This window comes from Dendroctonus ponderosae, unplaced genomic scaffold, assembly GCF_020466585.1.
Source record: "Dendroctonus ponderosae isolate FM_Combo_2020 unplaced genomic scaffold, Dpon_F_20191213v2 Dpon_F_20191213_6, whole genome shotgun sequence".
Classification (NCBI taxonomy): Eukaryota; Metazoa; Arthropoda; class Insecta; order Coleoptera; family Curculionidae; genus Dendroctonus; species Dendroctonus ponderosae.
The window spans coordinates 4,323,380-4,350,081 of NW_026018814.1; the positions used below are offsets into that span (position 1 = coordinate 4,323,380).

The 26,702-nt window shown below is 32.5% G+C and overlaps 2 protein-coding genes and 2 long non-coding RNA genes across 11 annotated transcripts in view; 2 read left to right on the forward strand and 2 right to left on the reverse strand.

Annotated features, from left to right (window-relative positions):
- Window positions 1-1,024: 1,024 nt before the first annotated feature.
- LOC109536004 (beclin 1-associated autophagy-related key regulator) lies at window positions 1,025-6,068 on the reverse strand. 2 transcript variants are annotated; one of them, XM_019902066.2, is made up of 11 exons: window positions 5,831-6,068; window positions 5,477-5,709; window positions 5,059-5,164; window positions 4,857-4,976; window positions 4,625-4,807; window positions 4,404-4,566; window positions 3,659-3,812; window positions 3,423-3,599; window positions 3,137-3,248; window positions 3,004-3,081; window positions 1,025-2,776 (listed from the first exon to the last, which is right to left on the reverse strand). In XM_019902066.2, exons 2-11 carry the CDS (start codon window positions 5,665-5,667, stop codon window positions 2,696-2,698), a joined length of 1,365 nt encoding a protein of 454 aa, XP_019757625.2. In that variant the 5' UTR covers window positions 5,668-5,709; window positions 5,831-6,068; the 3' UTR covers window positions 1,025-2,695. The 2 variants fall into 2 exon arrangements, with proteins under 2 accessions (XP_019757625.2, XP_048523390.1); XM_048667433.1 differs by having other exon boundaries at window positions 5,032-5,164.
- A 2,532-nt stretch (window positions 6,069-8,600) lies between these two features.
- Window positions 8,601-22,771, reverse strand: LOC125504772. Of its 2 annotated transcripts, none has more exons than XR_007281687.1 (2): window positions 22,722-22,771; window positions 8,601-9,660 (listed from the first exon to the last, which is right to left on the reverse strand). It is a non-coding gene; the product is annotated as an uncharacterized LOC125504772 (long non-coding RNA). The 2 variants fall into 2 exon arrangements; XR_007281688.1 differs by lacking the exon at window positions 22,722-22,771 and adding an exon at window positions 13,889-14,010.
- LOC109540644 (phospholipid phosphatase homolog 1.2 homolog) overlaps window positions 8,970-26,702 on the forward strand; it is a 26,351-nt gene continuing 8,618 nt past the window's right edge. Inside the window, exon 1 of one of the 6 annotated variants that reach the window (XM_048667219.1) lies at window positions 8,970-9,159. In XM_048667219.1, coding sequence (XP_048523176.1) covers window positions 9,085-9,159 — 75 coding nt within the window. In that variant the 5' untranslated portion in view covers window positions 8,970-9,084. Of the gene's footprint in view, window positions 9,160-11,580; window positions 11,952-17,542; window positions 17,588-22,719; window positions 22,819-24,532; window positions 24,626-25,879; window positions 25,943-26,702 lie in introns of those variants that run through there. The other 5 variants (XM_048667220.1, XM_048667223.1, XM_048667222.1 and 2 more) reach the window with 5 other exon arrangements.
- LOC125504771 lies at window positions 13,513-14,328 on the forward strand. The gene is made up of 2 exons (XR_007281686.1): window positions 13,513-13,903; window positions 13,969-14,328. It is a non-coding gene; the product is annotated as an uncharacterized LOC125504771 (long non-coding RNA).

Below are 26,702 nucleotides of genomic sequence, written 5' to 3' on the forward strand. Positions count from 1 at the left end.
ACGTATGTGGATGGGATTTCCGCATTAAAAATTTAGTATAAAACCTGCGTCGCTTGTACTTTAGCAATTCAAATATTCATAAAAATTATGATTTTTTTATCTTTCCTGGGTCTCAGTCAAAGTGTGAAGTAAAAATTTTTTTGAAGATCGTTTATTTTATTACGTTTCTGCGAGACAACAGCGCCATCATCAGATTTAAAATTCTCACAAACTCATGATTGGTAAAAATCAACGTTCTTTTAGGTCTTTGCCTTCTTGAAACCTTAAATTTGTCTATAAGACCTAAAAGAAGGTTGATTTTTACCATTCATGAGTTTGTGTACATTTTAAATCTGATGATGGCCCTGTTGTCTCGCCGAAACGTAATAAAATAAACGAATTTCAAAACATTTTTACTTCACACTTTGACTGACACCCAGGAAAGACAAGAATATCATAACAAATACACGCAGTCAGGAAAATAAATCAGAATAATTCATAAAAATAAATGGCAGTAAAGTTAAAAGCTGGATAATTCATCCTTCGCAAGTCACGAAAATAAATTGGACACTTCTACCAAAACCGCTTTTCTTTACGGCATCAAAAGATGTATTTACTGGATAAAAAAAACGCTTCCAACCAAGTGTAACTTAAGCGATATTTTGGTGAGAAATAAAGATACCACATACTGTAAAAAACGCAATTTTTATTTAATCCAATATTTTCACAACTGAAATAATTTCAATTTTCTTTGTAAATGAAATAATTTTCTTATTTGTCTCACAAATCTTAAACTAAAGTAAAAGTAAAAAAACACACCTACAGTACCTAACACTCACATTTTTGTTGCATGTATCCGCAAAACCATATTTTTTTGCGAATACTACAGAGGTAAATCGATCAAAAGAACATGAAACTTAAAAAAACTTGCTAGCTTAAAAGTAAAACTAATTAAGGTCAAAAGTGCTACATCCATAATAAACTGTAAAACTGGGGGTTAAAGAAAATTATCTAAACAATATTGAATAAAGTGACAAAAACTGAGTATTATGCATAAATTTCATTAAGTATAGTTTGTTATTAAATTACCTTAAATAAGAATGGTGATCTATTAGCTTTAACATGTGAAACATGGCGCCGATTTAACGGGTTTCCGTGCATGCAAGTGATTCGTAACATCTCAAATATTTTTACTACAGACATCATTTAAGCTACGGTACTTTGCTTATTATCAATCAACCTCATAGATCCGAGAAGCACTTCGAACGTTGTATTCAGAACATGTAACATTAACTTAAAACTACGGTCAAAGGAAAATAAATATAATTTACCTACTATGTTAATTTGTACAATCAACAATGTCAATTAACTCAGATCGTTGATTTTTATGCCGCTCATCAAACTTTTTTCAAATGATTGAAATCAATAGAAAGCGAAGTTTCTAATAATTCAGTGCTCGAAATTAGGCACTATAGTTTGAGGATACGCTCTTAGAACTCACTATTTAGGAAAACAAAATTTTAGCGTTTAAGAAAGTCATCTTACAATTTTATTTAATTTGCAGAAAACATGGTTAATTTAGCTGTGCAATTTAAAGATGTCCCCATTTAATGAATGAGTTCCAATCAAAATGTTTCCAAAATGAAGCGTCTTCAAAGGATACACAGTTGGCCTTCATTCTCCTAAATCTCAGTTGATCTTTTTTTTTTTATCAAAGTGAAAATTAACCAATGTTTGACCTAAAAGTGAATCATCGGCTGGAACCCCTAAGCATTTGGCTCGCTTTTTATATTTGACTTTGTCTCAAAAAAGAAACTTTTATATATAAAAAAGTGATTTTTCATTCTTTCATAAAAAGTAGCATGCGTATAGATAGCGACTAGTAAATTTCGCAAAACGCTTGCATGAACAGTTCGACAACACAAAATGAATATTTCCTGTATCAGAAAGGAACTTATATGCCAACAGAAATGAACAATCAATTCCTCAATCAACTCTAGGAAAAGTGAAGCAGGATTTTGGATTAGATACAGACTGAAATATTTGATTTTGTTTAACTTGTCGCTTTCGACTAGGCCGTTAGCCGTCCGTTTTTACTATCACTTCAAGTTCAATAGCAATTAGGACATTTTTATGGTTTCGAATTAAATTGCTACATTCTGTATTAGCGCCCCATTGATTCGGGCAAGTTAAATAAACGAGAAATTAATAATCGGACATATCTGAGTTACATTTTCGCTTGGAATTGAATCGGTGATTCCTTACCACCATTAAGTACTCCAATATATTTGCTCTGACTTTAAGAGCATTCATAATATTTCCAGGTACGAGGTGTAATATATTTGAACTCACACGTTTTAGAACATTGTCTTTTTAAAAATATTGACAAGATTACACAAAGTAACATTCCTCTGTGTAATTGTTTTAAAAAAATGTGAACAGTACGGAACAGATTGCAGATATAAAAAGTTTTTATCCCACTGAAACAAACACCGTACATTTTGTAGGACAATTATGCATGAGTCGCCGATTCAATTCAGAAACAAACACACTCTGCTTCCTTAATATTAAATTTAAAGTAATATAAAACGCTATTGACCGATAATAATCGTGGCTTATTGTGAGCATTACAGAAAAAATCTCTGCGTATTCCAGTTCAATGAGAATTTTACTAAATAAAGTTAAACCTGCGGAGTACGAAAATAAACCATAAAAACTACCGCCCAGTAAATCCTCTCCAAATTGAAGCCACGCTGGCCACGGCACTGGTTACCAAGCCCCCTGCTAGACTGCTTGCCTAAAACACAATTTCGACTATAGCGACTCGTAAATAAGTGTTATCCATATTTATAAAAAAAAATATGGGATGAGTCCATGATGCGCGACTCCAACTGACGCACTAAATAGACCGAGGACAAATACAGTAATCGTCATAGTTTATCCACAATAAAACATATTGGGCGATTCGATCAAGATCGTGTTTTAGAGTTTTAGTTTTAGTTATTAACTCTTAGCGAAACTTACTTGCTGAGAGTTCATAACGCTTGTTGGCACTGTGGCTGGTCCGGGAGCGGCTTCAGGACATTGCACGCCTTGCGGCAACTGTTAAAAGTGAAATTTAAAAGAAAACTGTTAGCAAACTGAACGAATAATTTACCGCTTCCCAATCGCTCATCTCATCCGAGTCAGAATCGGTTGCCTTGATATCGCTGGGAATGAGTTTTTCTAATTGTTCAGCTTGTTGATCGTTCATTTCCATAGGCAATTGGCTAATACATAACAAAATTCTGTTTAGAGCGCTTTGTGTAAATTATACACAAAATCGAATTAAACTTTTTCATATCAAGTAAGAATCAAATTCAATTCACTATATAGTTTTTGTCTGAAATTGAACAACAAAAACCGAATACTTATTCAGCATGAGCGAGAGCTATGCTTCTTACCTGCCCAACTGTGTAGTTTTATTATTGCGCAACTTGAGAAGGTTCTGTATTGTTTTGTTTGGACTTAGGGAACTGATTTCAACGTTTTGCGATATGCACAAGTACAAAATGTTCGCGTTTAACTTTGCCACTTTCTTCGAAAACTGCTGCTCGGTTAGTGTGGTACTATTAAACTCGCTACAAGTTGAAAAATATTTTAGAGATACGGCGGGTAATTTTTGATCCCAAAAACTCACCTATAAATTATTTTGTACGGAAGCCGAACGTCCAAGAAAAACGACAACACGTTTAGTAGTTGAGCGGTGTAGGCAAGAGCTGTTGCAATGTTTAGAGCAGGATTTCCAGCCATTTGGTTTACATCTTCTGACATTGGTACTCCATCACATTTTGCTAGTATTTCCAGGTAAATTATTAAATATTACTCATTTATTTAGCCTTTAAATATTCATGATTACGATCGGAAGGAACAATTACTGTTATGCGGATACATAAGTTTCTTAAAGTGCCAATACACTCATAGTTAGGCTTTTCTCACATTCAAGGCTTTTTTGTCAACAGCTTTCAATTGCTTCTTCAACTCACAACTCAAATTTTTCTTATTTATTTATTTTTTACCATTGCTGTTTGGTTTTGTATCTGCTATATTTTTATTTTTATAGCAGTATTTTGTTTTTATTTCCCTATAAAATTTATCATTTTTTCTGTGGGATTAAAGCATATTTTGATTTGATTTGATTTGAATTCCTGGAGTGTGAATGAGTTTTTGGAAAACAAGTTCTTTTTTTAAGTAGACCTCACGAACCGAACCATAAAGAAGGCATAAAATACTATCAGCCACAGAGTTCACATATAAAATACTTCTAAATAATTTAAAAAGATGCAATAATCCCTTTCCGATTTTGTCTTCTTTATCTTTCTTCATTTCATCATCATCACCAATACCATCATGTATTGCAAATACTTGTAGGAAACCACTCTTACCCCATAAGGTATAATTCGAATAATTTCCACTTCCCGGTAAAGAAGGATTCACTATTTTATACTGAACTTCGTTGGAATCATCCGCATAGACCCATTTTTCTTTAGCCGGCCGACTAGACTCTCCACTAGACTCTAACTCTCTACAAGAGATATGGCTCCAGCTCTAAAGTGGTATGGAAGAATGTGTAAAGTTCAACTATCACGTACATTATAGATTTCACCTCAGTAATAGGGAAGACGAATTGAAATAGTTGTTCCACCCTCAATCGAACCAAGTCAGTGAGATCTTTATACTGCTTATTTAGTTTCTCTTTTGCACCCGTTAAATCTTCGTGTTTCCGCGAAATGTAGTCCTCCATCATCTCGTTTTTCGTCTTAAAATGCCCCAGCCTTTCACCTCGCTCCTAAAAGTTACACGTAGAGAAGTGCACAAATATTTGCTAAATTATTGACCTTATTCTCTGCTGCCATTTTTACCAGTTTCTGGTTTAACTCTTCTTTTTTCTGTCGCTTTTCTTCCAGAGCCAAAGATATTATACGATTCCTGTCTCGTACTTGACGAATCTTCGTTTGCTAAAACAATATATACAGTTAACTAGCGGATATTACCACTGTCAGGATTAAATACTTTTAAACGTAGTTTACTAGCTCTTACCAGTATGTCAGCTTTCTGTTTATTTTCCAGATATTGTAAGCAACTTTGCTCAATTTTCCGTTTCTTCTCAGTTAAGTCGTCGAGTGATAAGCGAATGCTATTCAAGCTGAAAAGCGAAATAGTGCACACTTTGAAACATTCCATCAAATATAAATAACGCAGGTTGACTGAAAATTGCTTTTTCTACATCTCGCTTAAAAGACACCCAATTACATAAAACATTATGAACATTTTCAAAATATTATATCAGATTTTACAAAGAGTGCGAAAATCTAAAAACCGATTGCGAACAAGCAACAAATAAATGCGAATTGAGTACAAATACCAAGAAGAAGGTTCTACACCTTTTGGTACAATGACACAAAAAAATGAACCAGCACCAAAACTCGACTTTAAGCCTGGATGATCCTGCATTTACCTTTCAAAATGGGCAGCAATGTAACCCCCTTGAATGCAATCCTTACAGTAGAAGCACTTCTGGAATTTTTTACACAGTGGGCATCTATGACCATCTGAACTGGTGCTACCAGATACATGGCCAGAAACGTGAAATATTCCTGGCGCTGTGCTATTGCTGGAAGAGCCCTCAGAGCTTAACGTGGTCATCATCTTGATGCTTTACACTTTACCACTGAACTTGGAATTCGATCTCTATAATGAGAAATAAAGATAAGACTGCGGTTCTCATTGCCTAACAGTTAAAATCGAGATAAAAGGATTAAATATTGTTATAAAATTGATTAAATATAAATAATAATAGGAAGCTACGTACCAAGCCAAGCGATTATTTGAGAATGTCAAAACAGTTTGATATAAACGGTGAATGGCAGCCAAAGTGTGTGGGTTTGAATAGCAGAAGTTACTTAATTTATCAAGAGAGTTTAAAGTTGATTAACAGTTAGGAAAACACAAGAATTAGGAAAAAGCACTGTAACAACAATAACAAAGAATGTAAATAAAGTAAAATTTATGATGTTATGGCGTTTTCCAGATGACATGATGACAATCAGCTGAAACGTGTATTGTGGGTTGACTGAAATAACCCAACATCATCAAGAACAGCAGGTTCTTTTTCCAATTATTTTATGCTTAAATAAGTTTTATTAAGACATTTACTGTGAATCTATTTGATTTAAAATTTTTGAAAAGTATAAATTACAGTCCAGTAAAGTGCAAATTATTGATAGTGGCGCAAACAGAAAAAATCTGCATAATAAGGTGAATAAAATATTCAAGATAAAATGGTGCAGTACGATTTTACTCTTTGCAGGATGTTAAAATATAATTTTATATAGATATAAATTCGTAATAAAACCTTTTTGTAACCCCCCAGTTTTTGATCCACAGGGTGTGAAAATTTGAAAATTCAAAATTATTATTCACGTAAAGCAGCCGAGAAACAAGCAAAATACAAATTCAAAATATCTATCTGTTATACAATAGACGAAATCAAATCGGTTTTTTATACTTACATTAAAATGATATTTAGATGGTCATGGGCAGTAGCCTTCTCAGAAAATTCTTGTGAGCTCTTCTGCATGCCTTTAACCATTTTAAACGCCGGCTTTTATCTCGCGATACACGAATAAATAGCTTATCTGGCGTTTTAAAAGTTGTACTAAGACACAGTGGCACCATACAGCATTTGTATTACTGTTTTCGTGTTATTTCCGTTGTTAATAAAGCAGGCAATTCAACGACAAGCCGTATTCCCGTATTGCCTTTCGATCGAACGGACTAGCGCTATGACGTCACGACAATTACCGCGCGTTTAGTATCGTTTCAAATGAATAGCTTGCAGACGCAACTTTAATTGGTTAATGCAAATTAAATATTGCGACTTGGGGGGCTGATATTTGGTATGCGCGATTTCTATAGATAGGCAAATATATTAAAAAAATGTTCAAGTTCCCAATTAAGCGAAGAAATTCATTTTTCAAGTTTCCTGTTTTGTGTAAACTTATAATTACTACAATATTTAAAAAAATAATACACGGTATATAAAAAAATGTTTTCAATTTTATAAGAGTACTATGCTTAAATCAGCAACAAACAAACGCCGCGATTTTAAAGAAAAATATGTCAGCTTTTTATAACGAAAAACTAGGAGACAAGCTTGTTTTCTAATCCAACATGAATCGAAGATATGGTATCAATTTCATCGTTGATATGAGGAACGTTTAAGCGATTTAAATCTATGGCTGTAAATTAAATCTATGTAATTTAAATCTATGGCGCTCGTTTTTACATCATTCCAGAGATAACTAAATGGCCTTTATTCGAAGTTTCTCAAGAACCATTCGAGTCACAGAATTCGTTTTGGCATCGTTGGATGGAAAATTTAAACGTCCATTCAGTCGTAACAACGTTAATGAGGAAATTCGAGTAGTTGTGACCAGAAAGCAAAATTTGAATATCAAACACTTAGGTGCAAGATTATGCAAAAATTCCATGTTTTCCGTCCCGTTTTTGCTCATTTCTCGGAGGAAAAATGAGCAACAACGCTCATTTGTATATCATTCTAGAGGGAAATAGATGGCCTTTTTAGAAAGTGAACCATGGATGGGGTAATGTTGGCAGTTTTCTCTAAAAATGCTTGAATTCAAGAAATTTTAGATTTGCGTGGTTTTTTTTGAGTTGCAAAATCCACTTGAAGATGACGCTGCTTTTTTCGAAGTTTCTCAAGAACCATTCGAGCCACATAATTCGTTTTGGCATCGTTGAAAAGAGAATTGAAAACTCGATTCAGTAGTAATAACGTGAGGGAGGAAATTCTAGTAGTTTTGACCCAGAAAGCGAAATTTGAATATCAGACACTTAGGTGCAAGATTATGTCAAAATTCCATGTTTTCCGTCTCATTTTTGCTCATACCTCGGAGGCAAAATGAGCAAGAACGCTCATTTGTACATCATTCTAGAGATAAATAAATGGCCTTTTTAGAAAGTGAGCCATGGATGGGGAATTGTTGGCAAAATCCACTTGAACATGACGCTGCTTTTTTTGAAGTTTCTTAAGAACCATTCGAGCCACAAAATTCGTTTTGGCATCGTTGGATAGAGAATTAAATGGGGGGGGGGTCATGATGGGGGGATGATTGATGATGTTTGAAACAAGAACTGCAGATTTTAAATCTCGGGATCTCAAATTTACATATTTTCTGCAAATTTTATCAACACATATAATATAAGTACCTAATAATATGCAAAAAAAGGGATTGAATTCGCATTAACTGATTTCTATGTTTCGTAGTAGATACTTGATCTCCCCAATCTCTTACTAAGTGCAAGTAAATCTGCGTTTCTATGAATATCGAGGTTTTTTGCCGCTTATCTTAACTAAAACCTGTTAGTTTCAGAGTTCGCATGATGACGATATGATCATCATCATCAGATCGATGTCAGTCATTACATGACATCGACAGGATGGTTATATTCCCTGACGTACTTTCCCCAAACATACATAACGACGTAATAAACGTAGAATTTCCAATGTTGTCTCTAATAATTATCGCCAATATTGAAGAAAAAATACGCGAAGGTTCAGATTATTACTTTATTTTATAATTGCTTATTCATATTATTGCAACTCATATATTTTGCAAACAGTTCTACCTAAAAAATACTTTCATAAGACGTTCTGTTCCATTTCCTACTGAGTCAAAATCAATTTAGAAATCATACAAGTGCTAAAGCCCCGCGCGTCTTTAGTATTCTGTTACCCATATGTTCCATCGCCAGAACGTCTCCATTTATCCACTCATTCGTCTTCATTCATCAACTGCCTTTTCACTACCTAAATGAAAATTAAACTAATAAACTAAATAAGATCAAGTCTAGAGCCAATAAACTGTTTAAGTATCTTAGTGTCACTCAATGAGACGACCGCTCAACACCCGTCACCAAAATGCGGGAGTCTTCGAACTGACGGTTATTCCAGTTAATTTCGGGTCTTCCAAAAGGGCTTTGAACAAGAAAAGGTGGTTCTACTAACGGTATGTTTGGTGTTAAATAATAGCCAGTGGGGTTATGCTAAAATCGACTATGAATCACGTGTACAATGCGGGTAGAGGATTTTATGTCTCCAGGTGTAGTAGATGTTCGGTAAGTGCAAAATTCAATAATTTGTTTAATTTTTTGCGCATTGATCGAGATATTATCACATAATTGAGTCAGATAAATAAGTCATCAATAAATTGAGCATGAATTGGAAGTTTTTCGCTCATGAAGGAAAATTTGGAAGTGACAGACACCCCTGTATTTTCACTCAATTAGAACGCAACTTCTGCATGAATTGCTTTATTGTATGCGGGTAAGAATTATGAAGTACATTGTTTGGTGGATTTATTAACACTCCCAGCATTTTTGGGAATATTTTCTGCTTCATTTAAGCGTCCCCTGCTAATTTAATTAATTTCCTTGTAAAATCCGGTTTCCAGTTGTTCTCGTTCGATAGATGAGTCGTCCAAAAAGGTCGCGAAAAGTGTTAATCTGCTTCAAAAGTTCTGCGAACACTCTCAGATGGCTTGCAGGTAGCATTCTTCCTTGCTGATTGTCTGTCGAGGTATTCCAAACAGGCCCTCGAGCGTTTCCGTTCTAAAACTCCTGAATTAAATAAACATATGCTAAAATGTTTCTTCTGAAAATCCATTCTTTGAATAGCTTCAATCTAATTTTAATATTTTTTTTCAATCGAACTCTATATGCTAATTATCCAGATTTATTTATTATTATTATTTTATTATTAGATGATATAGAAATCGTCGGCTAAAGACCGTGGTCTCTGAAAAAACGCTTCAAATGTGCCTAAAATGTCTATTATTTCGGATATGAAACGTCTATTATGTTTTTTAATGAGTCCAATGCATTCCTCGCGTGCGTGAGCTGAAACTGATGTAAAATTTAAGACATAGTGAGAAACTTTGCATTTTTTCAAAAAATCGACCCTCACCATTGGAAAAATTTCGGCCAAAAATCAAAATTTCACATGCGTGTTTTTCAAGCTCAATCGATTCCTTTCGACGTGAGAAGGTCACACATATGAATTTATAACGTGTTTGGGTCAATAATATGGCAGAAATCGTCGCTTAAAGGACGTGGCCGTTCAAAAAAACGCTTAAAATTTGCCGAAAATATCTATTATTTCGGATCTAAAACTTCTACCATGTTTTTCAATGAGTTAGGTGCATTCCTCGCTTCCGTGAGCAGAAAATTATGTGAAATTTAAAACATTTTGAGAGAATTTTCATCGAACCTCGACCCGAAAAAATCGACCTCTACCCTTGGAAAAATTTCGACCACAAATGAAAATTTTACATACGGGTTTTTTGAGCTCAATCGATTCCTTTCGACGTAAGAAGGTCACAAATATGAATTTATAAACGTTTTGGGTCAATAATAAGGAAGAAATCGTGGGCGAAAGACCGTGATCTCTCAAAAAACGCTTAAAATGTGGCAAAAATGTCTATTATTTCGGATCTGAAACTTCGACAATGTTTTTCAATGAGTTCGGTGCATTCCTCGCTTCCGTGAGCAGAAAATTATGTGAAATTTAAAACATTTTGAGAAAATTTTAATTTTTTAAAAAATCGACCTCCACCCTTGGAAAAATTTCGACCAAAAATGAAAATTTTACATACGGGTTTTTTGAGCTCAATCGATTCCTTTCGATGTAAGAAGGTCACAAATATTAATTTATAAACGGTTTGGGTCAATAATAAGGAAGAAATCGTGAGCGAAAGACCGTGATCTCTCAAAAAACGCTTAAAATGTGGCGAAAATGTCTATTATTTCGGATCTGAAACTTCTACAATGTTTTTCAATGAGTTCGGTGCATTCCTCGCTTCCGTGAGCAGAAAATTATGTGAAATTTAAAACATTTTGAGAAAATTTTAATTTTTTGAAAAAATCGACCTCTATCCTTGGGAAAATTTCGACCAAAAATGAAAATTTTACATACGGGTTTTTTGAACTCAATCGATTCCTTTCGACGTAAGAAGGTCACAAATATTAATTTATAAACGGTTTGGGTCAATACTAAGGAAGAAATCGTGGGATAAAGACCGTGATCTCTCAAAAAACGCTTAAAGTGTGCCGAAAATATCTATTATTTCGGATCTGAAACTTCTACCATATTTTTCAATGAGTTCGATGCATTCCTCGCGTCCGTGAGTCCGCTACATGTGTACGATTTTGCACATCATGAAGTCGCTCAAAAAGCCTCAAATCCCACATTTCCGTTTAGGAAACAATGCGATGTTAGCAATTATATTATAAATTTTGCATGATTAATTGCAATAAAAACAATGAGACATTGTAGCGAAAAATGAATCACTGAAGAATCACTGGCGTCAAGTTCAAATGATTATACGAAAATAAGTCTCTATAATCCGAAGCCTATCAGCTAGACGCATTTAGTGACCAAACTGCCCGAAAGTGCACCATCCATCATTGAGCCGAAAAGCCAATTGAGCCTCATTTACGGAGTGGTCTTCGCATTCTTCTTCTTGGTGAGTGGTAAGTCGGTGCAATTTAATCCGGGCATTTTTCCTTCATGACTCACGGTATCGATACACGGTCATCGAGAAGCGTGAAATGCCGCATACCTCACTGTAGTCTGTAGGCTGTTGTAGGTATCTTTTGTTTACCTTGGCAATTGAAATTCAGTAGTGCTTCGGCTGCCATCAACATTAAACCAATATTTACCGAGCGCGAACAGGATTCGGCGCCAAAATCGTGTGTAAATTAAAAAAAAATGAGGAGTTTCTGTTTTTGGTAATTTATTTGTGTATTTTATCGCGTTTTCGTTTTCAAGCACCGTTCAATTTTTCAAAATGATGAACAACGGATTTACACCGAGAGGCGAATTTTACGTGTCCACCGACAGCATGTGTTTTGTAAGTATATTAAATTGTATTACTTTTTCCTGTTTTCAATTGGGTCCATCAACATTTTTTTGAAAACAAGTGGACAAGTTGAAAACTGTTAAATTGTGGGGAAAATGACGGATTTGCTTCAAAACAATGCGACCTAACAAACCATTGTTTGGTAACAATTACCATCAAGAATTATTTAAAAATATTTAATTTTGCAGTTTGTAAACATAAATTTAACATTTATTTTATATAATTTTACTTTTTTAATTAATTAACAAATTAATTTTATATATACATATATACTTGCAGGTATATGTAGTGTGTGTTTCTCCCAAGAATACAAAACTGGTTGCATTCGACGGCTGATTTTTTCTTTAACCAGAATGGTTTTTTATACCAACAAACTTTTTTCAAGCAGTCTGACAGTCAATGCAATCATAAAAATGAGCATGAATAACAAAGGAAGCAAATAATTGGTGCAAAATACAACTTTACTCGATTTATTCAACTTAAAAATATCGGTACTTATGGCGTTTTTCGCTCATAGTGTTTGAAAGTATATTGCGATTTTAAATATTTATCAAACGTATTTTTTCCCTTTTGCTTAAACTGGAAATAGCTATTTGCAAATCTTGAAATATATTGACTTCATCCAGGTGCGGTCGCTTTCCTTGAGAGGAATTTTGATCGAGAAAAACTTTTCTGGAAATAATTCCTTAAAGACACTTCAAAGAAACGATTCTAGTTTAATTGGAAAATTAAAATTCCCTTATATTAAATACAGGGTGGATGTCGGTATATCCGCAATGCTCGTGAGCTCAGAATTGATGGGCAGTCGCTTACTATTAAATCATACCTTGATGCGATTTGAATGCCAACATTTGCTGATGTCATTCCGTTAATTATCATCATCCTTCACTACCCATTTAAACCAAATTTAACCTTTATGTCCCTTCTATTAACAGCAGCGTTCTTTTAATCCGCGTGTGAAAAAGAAGATCGGTGCGCAAAGTTATTTTATTTATTTATTGATCGGCGCTTAATTAATAAAACTTGCCCCTTAACTAAGCGCAAAGTGAAATTTGTATATTGATATTCCTCGTCCAACTTGCAGATTCATCTTCCACTAAAAATTAGTTATATTGTTAATTGTCATTGTTTAGTTTCATTAGTTATTCTATTTTTCCATTCTCTCTTATCAATATTTCTCAGTGGTCGTACCTATAATGCACCGGACAAAGAAGCTTAGATTTTAGCATGTTAACCAATTTCGTAATAACGAACGTGCAATTAAATGAACAATTTGTCTCGCGTTTTACGACAATTATTACGTACAATTACACGTATGACCCATAAAAGCCACATTTATGTGTAACCAGCCACGAATAGTTAAGTTTTTGTCTGGACTTTACATATTTCAGCTCATTAAGCGTTACAACTGGATTTAACAGCATGCTAATAGAACAGTATTACAGTTAAAAACAGTTTTTTTGTGAACAATGTGAATATGTGAAATAACTGAATATATCGAGACGGTTCCTCCAGTACAAATTTCACTTTTCCTTAACGTTCTATTATTCGAACTCTAACAGTAAATTCATGGTCAATGTGCTGGTATTTAAGCACTGAAATTTAGATCAATATTGAAAGGCAAATTGGAATAATTCAGCTATAAATATTCGCGTCACTATTTAGAGAAATGTTTGCCAAAATTGATAGTAAGACATCAATTTCAGTGCTAACTGTACATTAAATTGCATTATTTTTCTTTAAAGAAATAATGTTTAACACCGTTGTAGAACAAATAACATATTGTTAGATCGCTGTCTAAAAATTAGTGAGTTTGTCGGGCTTTTAAGCAGTCGTTGGAAAGAATTTCTTCCTAAGGTTCAGAGGTGCTTCGCTCAAAAGATGTTCTTCTTTGTTCCAGTTTCAAGAAATAGCCACACAAGTCTTACCTTTTCGGTAGTCTTGTAAGTATTTGCGATTTTTAGAAGATTGCAAATCATTTCAACTGCTTTCATTTGCTCATTTATAGAGACAAAGTAGATAACTTGAGAATAACTGCGTTTCCAGGTGGATGGAGAAATTTCAAATTGAAAAATTGCAGGAAGTAATCAAAACTATACAGGTTTGCCAGTCATTTTAATTCTTCCTTGCGCTAACGACTTCGAAGGCGTGTGAATAATTTTTTAAATTTGCTATAATATTAATTGAGAACTTATTACGAACAATGCAAGTGATGGACAATGAACATTATGTGTGTGATCAGGGCAAACAGTTAAAATATGTGAATATCTCTAATATTAATGAATTATTTTCATATCTCCTATAGGTATTTTATGTTCTCTTTTAGCCCTTTCTTAATAATTCAAATAAAAATAACAATTCTAGTCAATCATTTTCGTAATATCTGCACTTATCCTGATGAATGTCTTCTTTTCGGTAGTTATAAATATGAAAATAACAATAAAATGTATGTGTTTTGTTTTATTATGTACCTACTAATATCTCGACCATCTCGTTTAATCATCTTCATACTTATTGAATCGCAACATTTAAACAGCCTTCGTGGAAAAACCTACGTAGTTCCTATTGTTGTTGCGATAATTATAAAACAATTCAAGCCTTTATGCAATCATGAAATTCAACTGACTCGACGACCGGAAGATCCAATTATCAGTCGTACATTTTCTTGCTAAACTTCTGTTGTTAAAAGGGCAGCAGCAGGTCAATTAATTTTCATCGTAAAATCCTCAATTGAAAAATTACTTTCAATTTGGAGGATAAATCAAATTATTAATCTCATTTGCTTGTCGAATGAGTATACTGTATAATAGCTATACGATTTCAGGCTTTAGTTGATGTTAAATAATCGTTTTAAAAGCCACAAGCGTTAGGGCATAAGCTCCATTGTATCTCCTTCGCTTCTAAGTGTAAATAATTGTAAAGGTCATTTCTATTGTCCTACTTAGTGCCTAGAATATATTTAAAATAACATATTCCAATAGTATCTATGTGTGAGATGTAATTTTATATGTAAGTTTCTCACAGGGGGAAGTTTGTTGTGGATGGGATTAAAAAAATACATTTGTAATAGTAAGCAAGGATCTTCCCTGGAAAACAAAAACGCTCTTAAGAAAAATTTGTGTTTAAAAATATAGACATACAGAAAAGTGCCTAATGATTTTTCACTGTTAATCAGTTACTAAAAAGCACTTGTGTTTGCTATTTATGTTCACTTCTGAGTTCAGAATCTGAAGTGTCCCTCTTCAACTGATATTGATGATAAATAATGTTCTCAACGAAGTGAAAATTTTCGACAGAAATTGGAATACACTAGAAATAAAAATGTTGGTGTATTTTTATATTTTTTTCCTGATACATTTGAAAGTCATATTCTCTGACAAATAAAATATGAAACAAAAAAATTATAAAAATGCAGGAAAATATTTTCAATCATCAAAATAAATTTTCCCACATTGTTGTGACAAACATATCTAAGAAACATGAAACATGAAAAGAAAGCATGACTTTTAACTGAAAGCTTCGTTATTTAAACAGTTTTATAAAGTTTATTTTGTGTCATAAATTAAGAAAAATGCCTCTAAACAGAATAAAACGTGTTTCAGTTAAGCATAATGAGCACCATTTCAGTTAAAAATCCTTTAGTCCTAGTTAGCGCAATTAAGAAATTTTAAAGGACATATTTAAAGGCAAAAATGTCTGTACTTAATTTATTTGAATTAACAAGTCGAATAATGAAACAAACTACAGTCTCAGTTCGTGATTAAAAATATTGTTTAATTTTAAAACTCATAAACGGCCCCTTTATTTTCGGTATTTAAGTGATTAGTCAACTTTCCCTCTTCATTTCAATCTCCTTGTATAGAAAAACTAAATAAAATTAATTCGGCCATTAGTCAATTCATTAAAACAGTGCACTGTTGTTGCAGTAAATGATCCATAGATTAAAACTAGAAACCACTGAATCCGCACGATTTTTTCAGGGTCATGTTTCAACCGGTTGATAATAATTTGATTATTGCACTGTTAAAGATTCATTAAGCGATTAACAATGCATTTAATAACTTGATGACTTTGAGTTGAAATATCTGCATTTAATAATAGGGAAGCTCACTGGACATAGCAAGAAATGTCTTCTAATTGGAAAAAATACAGTTGAATACAAAAAACGTTCAAATTGTTTGTAAAAAGCGTTAATAAGAAATTATAAATAAGTAAATTCAAAACACATGGAAAAATATATAATTTAAAACAAAACGGAATGATTCTGGTCGTTACGCCAATTTATTGTCATTTTTTCACCAATTTTTCGAGTTTTCCGATGATTTTTGCATATCGCTATTTGTCGACGATTCTCAGAGAAAAACTGATGGTACATTTGATCCAGCAGCTCAAAATGCCAAAGAAAAAAACCGTCAAAAATGAACCGAAATCCGAAATTAAAACGGATCTTCCAAAATTCTTAATTTTCTTATTCAAATTAGGTATTATGCTTAATTAATAAACTAATTTTTCAATATCAGTTAGTTTCCCCGATTTTGATGATGCCCTTCGAATAATTTTTCTTCTTTTGCCTTCGTTTATTTTTATTACAAGGTAATTATATATATTCTTGTTGTAAAGTCAGTATCTTAATTAGGTACACAATAAGGTGTTAAGAGAATCCAATAAAATAGCAGTAGCTATAAAATTGTTCAATCAATCTCAATAATACTTTATGAAAAATAACCCATCTCTAGCGCCTACAAGATATAGGCGTTCTTTCGTTAAGCAAACTGGAGAAATCTACTACTCTCCTTAATTTATATGCACAGTAAATATTAATTACAAATAATAAAAATACAATAATCATATAAATGCAATTAAGCTGATTATTCGAAAGACATTAAAAAATACACTAGTTCCAAATAAAAAAAACCATACCCTTTGAAATTTTCGTTCAAGAAATGTTTTAGTATTAAATCACGTCTCGAAACTTTCTAATAATAATAATAATAGGAAGGAAGCTGGGTATTAGGTCGGGGTCCAGGTAGATTCCAGACCCTTCGGGCAATATTAATATTTACGGTTTCCATATGTGTTGATTTTTTACCGTTAAACAAGCAATTTCTTCCTTGGAAGCAACGTAGAGGGTGGTAAAAAATTGACCCTAACGGCCAAAGCGGTGTTTCTTTCGTTCTAAATTCTATTTGACTTGATAATGAACCAAATTGTAGAAAATTGCTTTGCCTCTGGGGATTATCCATTTCACTTATTTACCGTTACGTGAGAAAATTTTCTAAATTCTTTACCGTTAAATAAATATATATTGTTTACACCTATCCCGTCTAGTGGCTTACGTAAAATTCTTTGTGGATCATCGATCAATCGCTTAATAGAAATGCAATCCTTATCACTAACTTTATAGTAAATATGCTTGTAAATGTTCAGATGACACATCAGTTCACTTTTTCCTTCAGTGTGGTTTTAAATAGGAAATATTTAACATTAATCACTGTAATTTCCTGATTTGTTGAATCGTGTTCATTCGGAAAGACGCTATAAACGAGTTTTTAAATGTGAATGAAACGTGCAAAGTGGTGATTTTATGACGATCAATGATGTGTTTTGTGTTGAATCTAAATTACTCTGTAAGTGTTCTTTAGTGGGTAAATAATTTATCTAATTGATTGATGGATTTCCAGTTGTCGAAACTATTCAAATTGCTTTATTTACATGAAAGATTGTGATTTGTCAAAAGTAAATGTTTCCAATAAAATAATTCTTCTGGTCCATATTACTGCTGTCTTCAGACCTTCTGAACATTTTTTCCCATTCTCTTTATAACTCGAATAACCTACATAACTTTTCTGCACTAAAATACCAACCTGAAAAGCGCGATTTAGCAGTTTGCGTTAAAATTTCGAAACATTCATTGCATACTCTAATTAAAATCTTTTCCGGCACTTGCAATGTTTTTTCAAATACACTTTACCATTTTACCACCCATAATAAATCATTTTTATCTGACGACTTGCGTTCGCCACCGTATGTTAGAACACCAGATAAGAATAATGAATGAATTTTTATTTATAGTCTTGTGTTGTAAAACCGTCTTACGATCTACATCTGGCCGATGTTTAGTCGTTTGTACAGCCAGATTAAGCAAGTAAAACCCACTAAGTGTTGATTAAATATTTAGAAAATTTACGTGTAATGAGTATTGTTTATTTACTGGGTCGAGATTCTCTTAGTAAAGTAAAAAACTCGGCTTGGACTTAATTTAAGCGAAAATAACAATCTGCAAAAATGTTCTTGGGGTTGGTGTGGAACTAAAGATGGATAATCAGTAGTTTTTTTTCCATTTTCTTGTCCCCCTTAGCCTAGCAAGAGTGTGAAAGAGACAGAAGCCAGGCTGATAGAGATTAAAACTTAAAACCCAAGAATAAAAGGAAGTAGGTACTGAATATTGATTTCAACTCAGTTTATTTGCGTGAAACTTTTATGATTTTGTATTGTATTTTACCTTTAATATTTTCTTCGAGTTTTATTCGCTTGTATTAATTTTGTTTGTCATTTAATTGAACCTTAGTGTAAGTAAACACATATCAATAGTAAAGCATCAGAGAGAATTTATAAATTTATATTTACGATCAAATCGGATACTTCCAGATACAATCAAGGAACATTTTTCATTTAATTAAATTTTGAGTCAACTGCAAACAGTTGTAAACACGAATCGTCTTGAGAAAATACCTTAAAAGAACCTTTGTTATCGTTTCTTTTCAAATAAAGGTTCCTCAGCATAATTCATGTAAATTGATTCTGCTTATTTACATAACATTCTACTGCCGAAAGAATTTCCTAATTGAACAGATAAAGTACGTGCGAGTGGTCACATTGACCTGTAAAATGGGCTTATCTTTCTACTTCCATTCTATTTACCATCACATAATAGAAGTCAAACAGTTCGACTTATCGTATAATCATCAATTTCCTGAATGGCATTTTGGAATATTGACACTCCCCTTCGTTATATTTATTTAGGAAGCTACGAAAATATGATAAATCGGAAAAGTTAGGGAAGAACTATCGGGTAGCTATTTGAGAACCAAATTTAATACATTTTCTGGAATTGTCGTTGAAAAAGAAAAAAAAAGCAATAAGGAACATAAAGTATTTAAATATGTATAAGGAAGCTTCATACGAAGATTGGAAACACTTTAGTAGAAGAATAAATTGAAAACATTGCACTCGTGAAGGATATTATTCAGTTCGCTGTTCAAAATGGTTACATTCTTCTACAAATCTATGCTAATTTAATAATAATGGTTGTAAATAAAGTTCCCTGTTATTAAGAATGATTATTGCATATCCGGATGATTAAACGTTCCTGAACATAATTTAGCAATGTTTTTTCTAGCTTAGCTTTCTTTTATAACAGTGTTTACACTTTCTAATTAATTATTTGTACAATTATATTACTATGCAATGTTTAGCTATCATTGCCCATAGTTATCTTATGCTTGAATTGTTCATATTTCTTCGCAGGTAAACTGTATCATATCAAATGTCACTTCATTATAACAAGGAAATTGTTGTTGTACTTTCTTAAGCGTCCATTATAATTCCATTGCAATTATTCAGTTTAATTAGTTACACTTGAATGCATACACTATAATAAAGCAATTCCATTGAGAAAAGTATGATCTGTTCAGAACCGTTAATCTTCGAGGCCATTTAAAAGTTCAAAAGTCTGAAGTAAAATTAACTTAATCATCTATTTGCTGCTTTATTGTCTATTTAGTCTGTATATTTATATGTTCGGTCTTTTCAATGTTTGAGCAAAACCATTAAACAGTTCTTGTATTTTTTTAAGTATGAAAATCTAAGCGACACATTATAGGGGATTTGCAGTATCAGCACACTTTATATGGCAAATATTTTATGGGGAGGTCTTTATCATATTCTGCAAGAACGAAAACGGAATCAATATCTAACAAATTAACTAACAAACTAAAAGCATATGTATTGGAGTTTGTGCGACAATTTGTCCTAAAGAACCAGCAATCTGTTTGAATTTAGTACAAATGTTTGCAACACATTTACAAAAGCACAAAACCAAACGACAAATCTAAGAAATGTGTAAATTAATTATATTAGATACAGGACGTAAATTAATTATATAAGACTACTGAATAATTTGATTCTTATAAGTAATTTTGTAAGCTATTTGGAAACCAAATAATAAATGTTTAGCGAAGTGTTTGAATATGGAATATTTAAAAATGCTGGGTCGTTCTATTTTTTTCAATCCACAGTTTATTCGTAGTAATTTCGGAAGCAAGCGGAAAAACGGATGAACAAACAACCTACTTTCTATTATAATGTATGTGTATACATCTGATCCAAAGAGCGACTATCGAAAGGTGTAAAATTTACGATTGTTTTCAGTATTATTCAAAACACTACTCAAATTCCAACCATTAATCTGGTACAAACCTAATATATCATAATGGATGTGTAAACACGTGTGGGTTCTCTCAGTACACAAAACCGTGCTTCCTGCTCATTAGCTACATAACAATGAATGATATAGTAGCAGAGCTTCGTTTGTGATTACTGAAATGCACTTTATAATTTCAATAAAAAATTACGGCTAGTTTCATTTGCGTATTAAAATAAACAAGTTTGATGCATTATACCGAATCAGTCATGGAGCTGCCGGATATGGCTCCGAAAATATCCGAAAACATTGCGACTATTAAAGTTTATGTCACAATAAAACTGAACGCAGCTTGGAAACAGTTCCAAGCAGAAATATATCAAGTGAGGATTAAAATGGATTAAATTGTACTTTTATTTCGCATTTTCAAATTTGCAGACAAAGAGCTGTTTGATTTTGCTAAAGACTGGCCAAATTGACCACGACAAAACTGTTTTAGCTTGAAGATTTAACGAAAAAAAACGTATTTTTGTCTCGCATCGATAAAATGTATCGTTTTCTGGAAAATATCCATTAACGAATGAAACGAACAGATCCGAGATAAAAAAGTGAACATTTAACTTTAATTACCTTAACAGTTTATAGATGTTTACCTCCCGCCATTGTTTGATCTGAAGGAAACAATTCTTACCAACATTTCAATATCTTGGTTGGGAGCGTCTGTAGCAATTTTATTAACGCGATTATTTAATATTTTGACACCCTGTATACATGACACCCTGTATACACCTATGCTTCTGTAAGCGGACTCGTAAGAAGTGTAAGACTCACGTTTTCCGAGACGCTCTGTGTATGTTGGTTAAAGTAATTTGCTTTCTGTATTTATGAATTAAATGTGCAATAAGCATGGTTGATGTTAAAATATAATATTGATGAAAACTTGATAATTCTTTGTGTTCAAAGACTTAACATCGACCGGAATGTAAAAAGTGACAGAAAAATAGCGTCATTGTTGTGAAATTTTAAACCAACGACGAATCTTATTTGGACTTTAAAAAGGAGACTGATTGTCTGTTTTGGTTTAATACTGATAATATTAATATAAATTAATTTATTGTAAGTATTCTTAGAACACGGTAATTTATTGTTCCGAAATAACTGCAGCACTGGAAAAATTATATTGTTAATTTTATTAAAGTTAAGCAAAGCTGAATATGTCTGTTTCCCATAATTAAACAATTTTGTAATTAAATATTTGTGCATCATAAATATGTTTTAAATAAGATTTGTACTGTTCATAAACCTGTTTAGTTACGAAAAATATATATCTAGTGAGTAAATTTATACATTTTATAGCGGGAAAAAATATAAATAAAATACAAATATGAATTATCCAGTAGTAACGCATTTAAGTAAAGAATGTGATAAACACAAAAAATCTGCTGAACAACCAATGTTTGCATTTTATTAATGCATCCTCTTTTTATCAATAGCCTCACGATTTTTTAGTTTGAAATATAATTTTCCTTTAAATTTGTACTCTGCTGTACCTGTTTTGATTGTTTGCCTTTCATCTTTCCGACTTTGTCGTTCTAAACGGTTTATATAGGAAACCTAAGGCCAATTTGGTTAAATAAGACAGAGTTCTTAAACTAAAAGTGAAATAAAATTATAAGTAAAATATTTTTTATCAAGTTTTTATTAAAACATTTTGGAACCCCCATTAGACTGTTCCTTACACCACTTTTAAAAAATCGTTAGAGTCAGGGTATTAGAATTTCACTTTCAATTCTGCAATTTCAATCTTCAATTTCAATTCAAAAAGCTGCTTGAAAACAAGCAGCTTTTTCCATTTTTTGTTAAAAACGGCGATTGTTTTGAAAAAGTCTGGGCATCGGTTTATATTTTGAATGCATTAAATTAAAAATCAATAAAACTTATTTTCAAAATATTGCCAAAACCGTATGTTGACAAATTAAATAAAAAAGTTAATAACACAGTATTAATAAAAACCTGTCTGCAACCTAAAATTTCAAAGCCAATGAATGGGCCAAGTGCTGATGCAGTTGGCGCCCATTTCGTTTCAAAAGCTCTTCGAAAACGAAGTCTAAATATCTACATCCTTTTTGTACATGGAAATTTAAGCCCTACCAGTTAATAATTGTTCTTGGGCCCCTTTTGTTTAACGGTTTTAATCATATCGTTCATCACAGTGACGGTGTTGTACGTGGAAATTTATAAAAGTTGACTACAAGAAATAGTCACATCAATATCAATTGATTACTAAGTGATAAGCTAATAATTGACTAATTAAGTTTTAATTATATTGATAATCCTACCTCTATTCGATCGTGGATATGCGGCGTGGTCATTGTGTTGTCGTTTAATTCGGTTTCGGAAATGCATACAGTTATTAAAACGGAAAACGATTATGTGGTAAGCACGTGTAACATAGTTTTTTTCTTTTTAGTTTGATCAGCATGACTTGTGCAAATCAGCGCAAAACATTAATGATTACATCCAACAAAGGCAATTTATTTTTATTAATGTGCACATAGATTTTTTTCTAAACACATAGGTATTTATCTTTATTTCTCGAAAAACTAATTCGATTTTAAATCGTTTTCACCCATTAATAAGCAGAGGGTTCAATTACTTTTGCGTTTTATCGTGTGCCTTGAAATTATAATAAATAATCTCGTGGTTACTTAACCGCTTAATTCGAGTAGTGATTATTTTCAGTTCTTATCATTCCAGCCTTTGAAACTGTTTGAATGGATACATATTAATCAAAATTATTGTTTGCTTTCATAAACTAGAGCTCATACAAAGCAAATCGAATTTGTACGTAAAATTACGCTAAAATTATATTAATTTTAATTTTAAATCCAAACATATTGTAAAAGTCAGCAGCAGAAAAGTGTGTACATTTTGAATGTACTTGTATACATTTGTAGAAAGATCAAAGTAGAAAAAACTTACAAATCAGCCATGGGAGATTATCAAAGAAAAATGGCACCAAAAGTTCCCTTTCAATACCACATAAGCTAAAATAAAATTTAAATACCTACCAAATTTTATGTAGCTTTTATAAGAAACGATTTCTGATAAACTTCATATTAAACTTATTAAAGGTTGGCATGGTTGAAACCGGCAAGAAAACCACCTCAGGTTTGAGGTATGCAAAATTCTTGATCATCAATTATCGAATCCGGTTTTGGTAATCGCAAGGCATGCCATAAATCCTTGATATTTTTCCCACCTTCGACCGTTACAATCATTAAAATTCTTCTGATGGGTGATTCTGATTTTTCCGCGAATAGATTCTCCGGAAATATATCGTTAACTACTAATTTGTCGTTTTCAAACCACGTCATGATGTCGAGATAGCTCATCTAATGTGTAGTTTTCATTAAGCAGCAGTTCAACATTTCAAGTTATATGTACAAAATAATGCCTTTGTGCCTTTTCGATTCTTGAAGACGCGATTTGGAGACTTGTCCTATCAAAAGTTAAGCGAACAAAATACTTCATGAAGGAAAAATGAGTTTCCTCAAATATTTCCTTTCAAATGACTAAGAAAAAAAACGACTAAAGCATTTGTAATTTAAGCAAATTTAAATTAAATTGGACCCAAAATTATTTAAATTTTGCAAATGGGCCAAAAGTGAAAAAATCAGAAAATGCAGACTAGAAGAAATCAGGATTGAACTGAATACACTGTTCAAAACGCGTTTTGCTATTTAAAAAGTCAACTATTAACATGTTGCCACTGAAAATGAGTTTTTATGAAAAATATCCATCTAACTTAATCTTGATGCGCTCAAGGTCTTTGGCAACGAAACCATTTCAAATTACAGCGTCACAGTATATTTAAATACAAAGCCCTAAATTTGCGAAAAAGAATTGCAACATTTTGAAATTTTCATTAAAAACACACATGCTAAATATAGCTACTTAAAGGTTGGTGCTGAGTGTGAAAAAACACTCGGCCTCCTTAAGACTTTTTCGACCAGGAAATAAGAAGTGCAAACACGGTCCCATTTTCAGATGGATTACTGGCTCGAGTGTAACAAGTATTTATTACCTATTTGTATTGTTAAAAGGAGCTTAGGCTCTAGCGAGATGCATTTATTTGTTGATAAAGTAGCGAGGTGTTAAGAACATGCCCGTCTCGAGGAATAAAATCAGTTATGTTATCGTTCAGTTTGATCAGCGAGGAGTCGTTGACAATGTCCTATTGGTAAGTCTTAGAGAAACAACTAGTCGAATCGCGTTTAGTTCCCTTAGGAAATTATTTCAGTTCCTTTAAGGACATTTTTTTAAACGATAAGCTCCGATAGTTGTGTTGGATTTTATAAGTATCGGATATAAGGAATGTAGTGTAGTTAGTTTAACAAAAGCAGTTTCACTTTTACTAGGTAGTAAATGTTGAAAATTTATAAGTATCAATAATATAAATATAATATAAATCACAAAGCAGTTTTTGAGATGAGGATATTTTAGGAATGTAGCAATTATTTTCTTTTAAATATTTGTCGAATTAATAACCGATGGGTCGTCAGTTCAAAGTACTTTTTCCACCTTGTCGACCAGACTTTTGATTTGCTTTTTTGAATAAAGGAACTTATTCATCTGAAGTAAAAATTAATTTCTAAATAGCGTTTTGTAAATGCTCTGATTAATCTTGCTTTACACCATTTGAATAAAGTGAATCATATTGAAATATTATGAGCAAACAAGCATCATTCTTTACATTTTTAGCACTACAGCAGAACTTTCGTTGAAGAAAGTTTAACGTTTAAATATTACTTTAAGAAAAAGTGCCAGTGTTGCTCGAAACTAACCCAATTATTAACGAAATTAATTAGAAAAAAATACCAACACATTTTAAAACAAAAAAAATATATATTTTTCGAATATAAATAAGTGGCTCAATATATTCTTCAATGTGCACGACTAAATTTTTTTACGGAGTTTTTCCGCTGGCTTAGAGAGCTTTGGAAGTGGGAGAGTGCTAGAAGTGCTTGGAAGAGAATTGCTACTTTGGCAGGATGTTCAGGTCGGTGTGTTTTCTGATTCTTCTCAGGATGATGCGTACTACTTTGCTCAGTGCAGGCAGTCGGAAAATATATTTACATTAGCAGTCGGTCGAGAGATTTCTTAACGCTCATTTTGTAAATTTGCTTTTGCAATTTTAAGAATAACAATAACAGAATTAAAGAAAGAAAAATCTGGAACATGCCTTGACATTATAAACCCCATCCAGAAAAATTTGCGATTTCATATTGTACTCAAGTGGTTTGGCAACCTAGCTGTTGCTTCGGTAATGCTCCAGTTCTGGATAATACAAACACCAAGTTTTCCACTTTTCCTGCTTCATAAGTTACAGTAAAGAAAATTCTATTCATAATTCCAGAAGTATTCTATATATTCTGTGCGCGAACTGTTTCATTCATTGCATGAACTCCATTCTTTTAGCGAAAACATATACATAATTAGTTATATGGAAATGTCCGAGAAAGATGGGTTTGCATACAAATATACATCTCTTTCAGAGGTAAATTCTATTCGTTAGTTTTAAAGTCTTACTAATTTTTTTTTATATTTGCACATACGAGTGTATCGTAGAGTATTCACTAAATATTTATAATTTGAACCGGTGAGCATGACGAAGAATCAAGTATTTCTTGTTGATATGGCATTGCTCTTTCTCGCTCTATAATATTTTTCAGTGTTTATCTGCATCAAGCACATTTGCGTTCATCCATCAGAGATCAAAATCAAAAATAATATCGAATATAAACTAAAAGTATATGGGAATCACAATATTAAAAAAGTAACCCACGGAAAAAACATTCCTGAATGAGATACGAGTGTTTAGATATGGAAAACACAAAATGTTTTTTAATTCCTTGAGTTAGTAGTAGTGAAAACATTTATTTGTATCACAAACACTTTCATATTATTTTCTTTATTCATTCCCATTTATTCTTTTACCCTATTAATATAATAATAACATAATTGTTTGCTTCCTTACTCTGGTTTCTGTCTCCATCTTAAAACATGTTCATTTCTTCAGCTCTTTGAGTGTATTTAGGTTTCCTGTTCTTTCTCTAACCGCTAAAGTTCTCGTTTTCCGTTCGCTTAGGCAATTTTGTTCCCCTTCATCATTTGTTGTCTAAAATCTAGTAAAAAGTATAAATGAAATATTTTAAAAACGCCTTTTCCTTGAAAAACCTGTTTAGTTCTCCGCCTCTGATTTTATGCGGGTTTGCTACCATTTAAGAAATATACGTTTCAATATGATAAACGGCTTA

Coding starts and splice junctions, on each gene's coding strand:
- LOC109536004 (XM_048667433.1), bottom strand. CDS start 5,667: ATGATGACCACGTTAAGCTCTGAGGGCTCTTCCAGCAATAGCACAGCG. Junction 3,600..3,658: donor CCGTACAAAATAATTTATAG/GTGAGTTTTTGG, acceptor TTCAACTTGTAG/CGAGTTTAATAGTACCACAC. Junction 3,249..3,422: donor AAAACTACACAGTTGGGCAG/GTAAGAAGCATA, acceptor GTTATGTATTAG/CCAATTGCCTATGGAAATGA.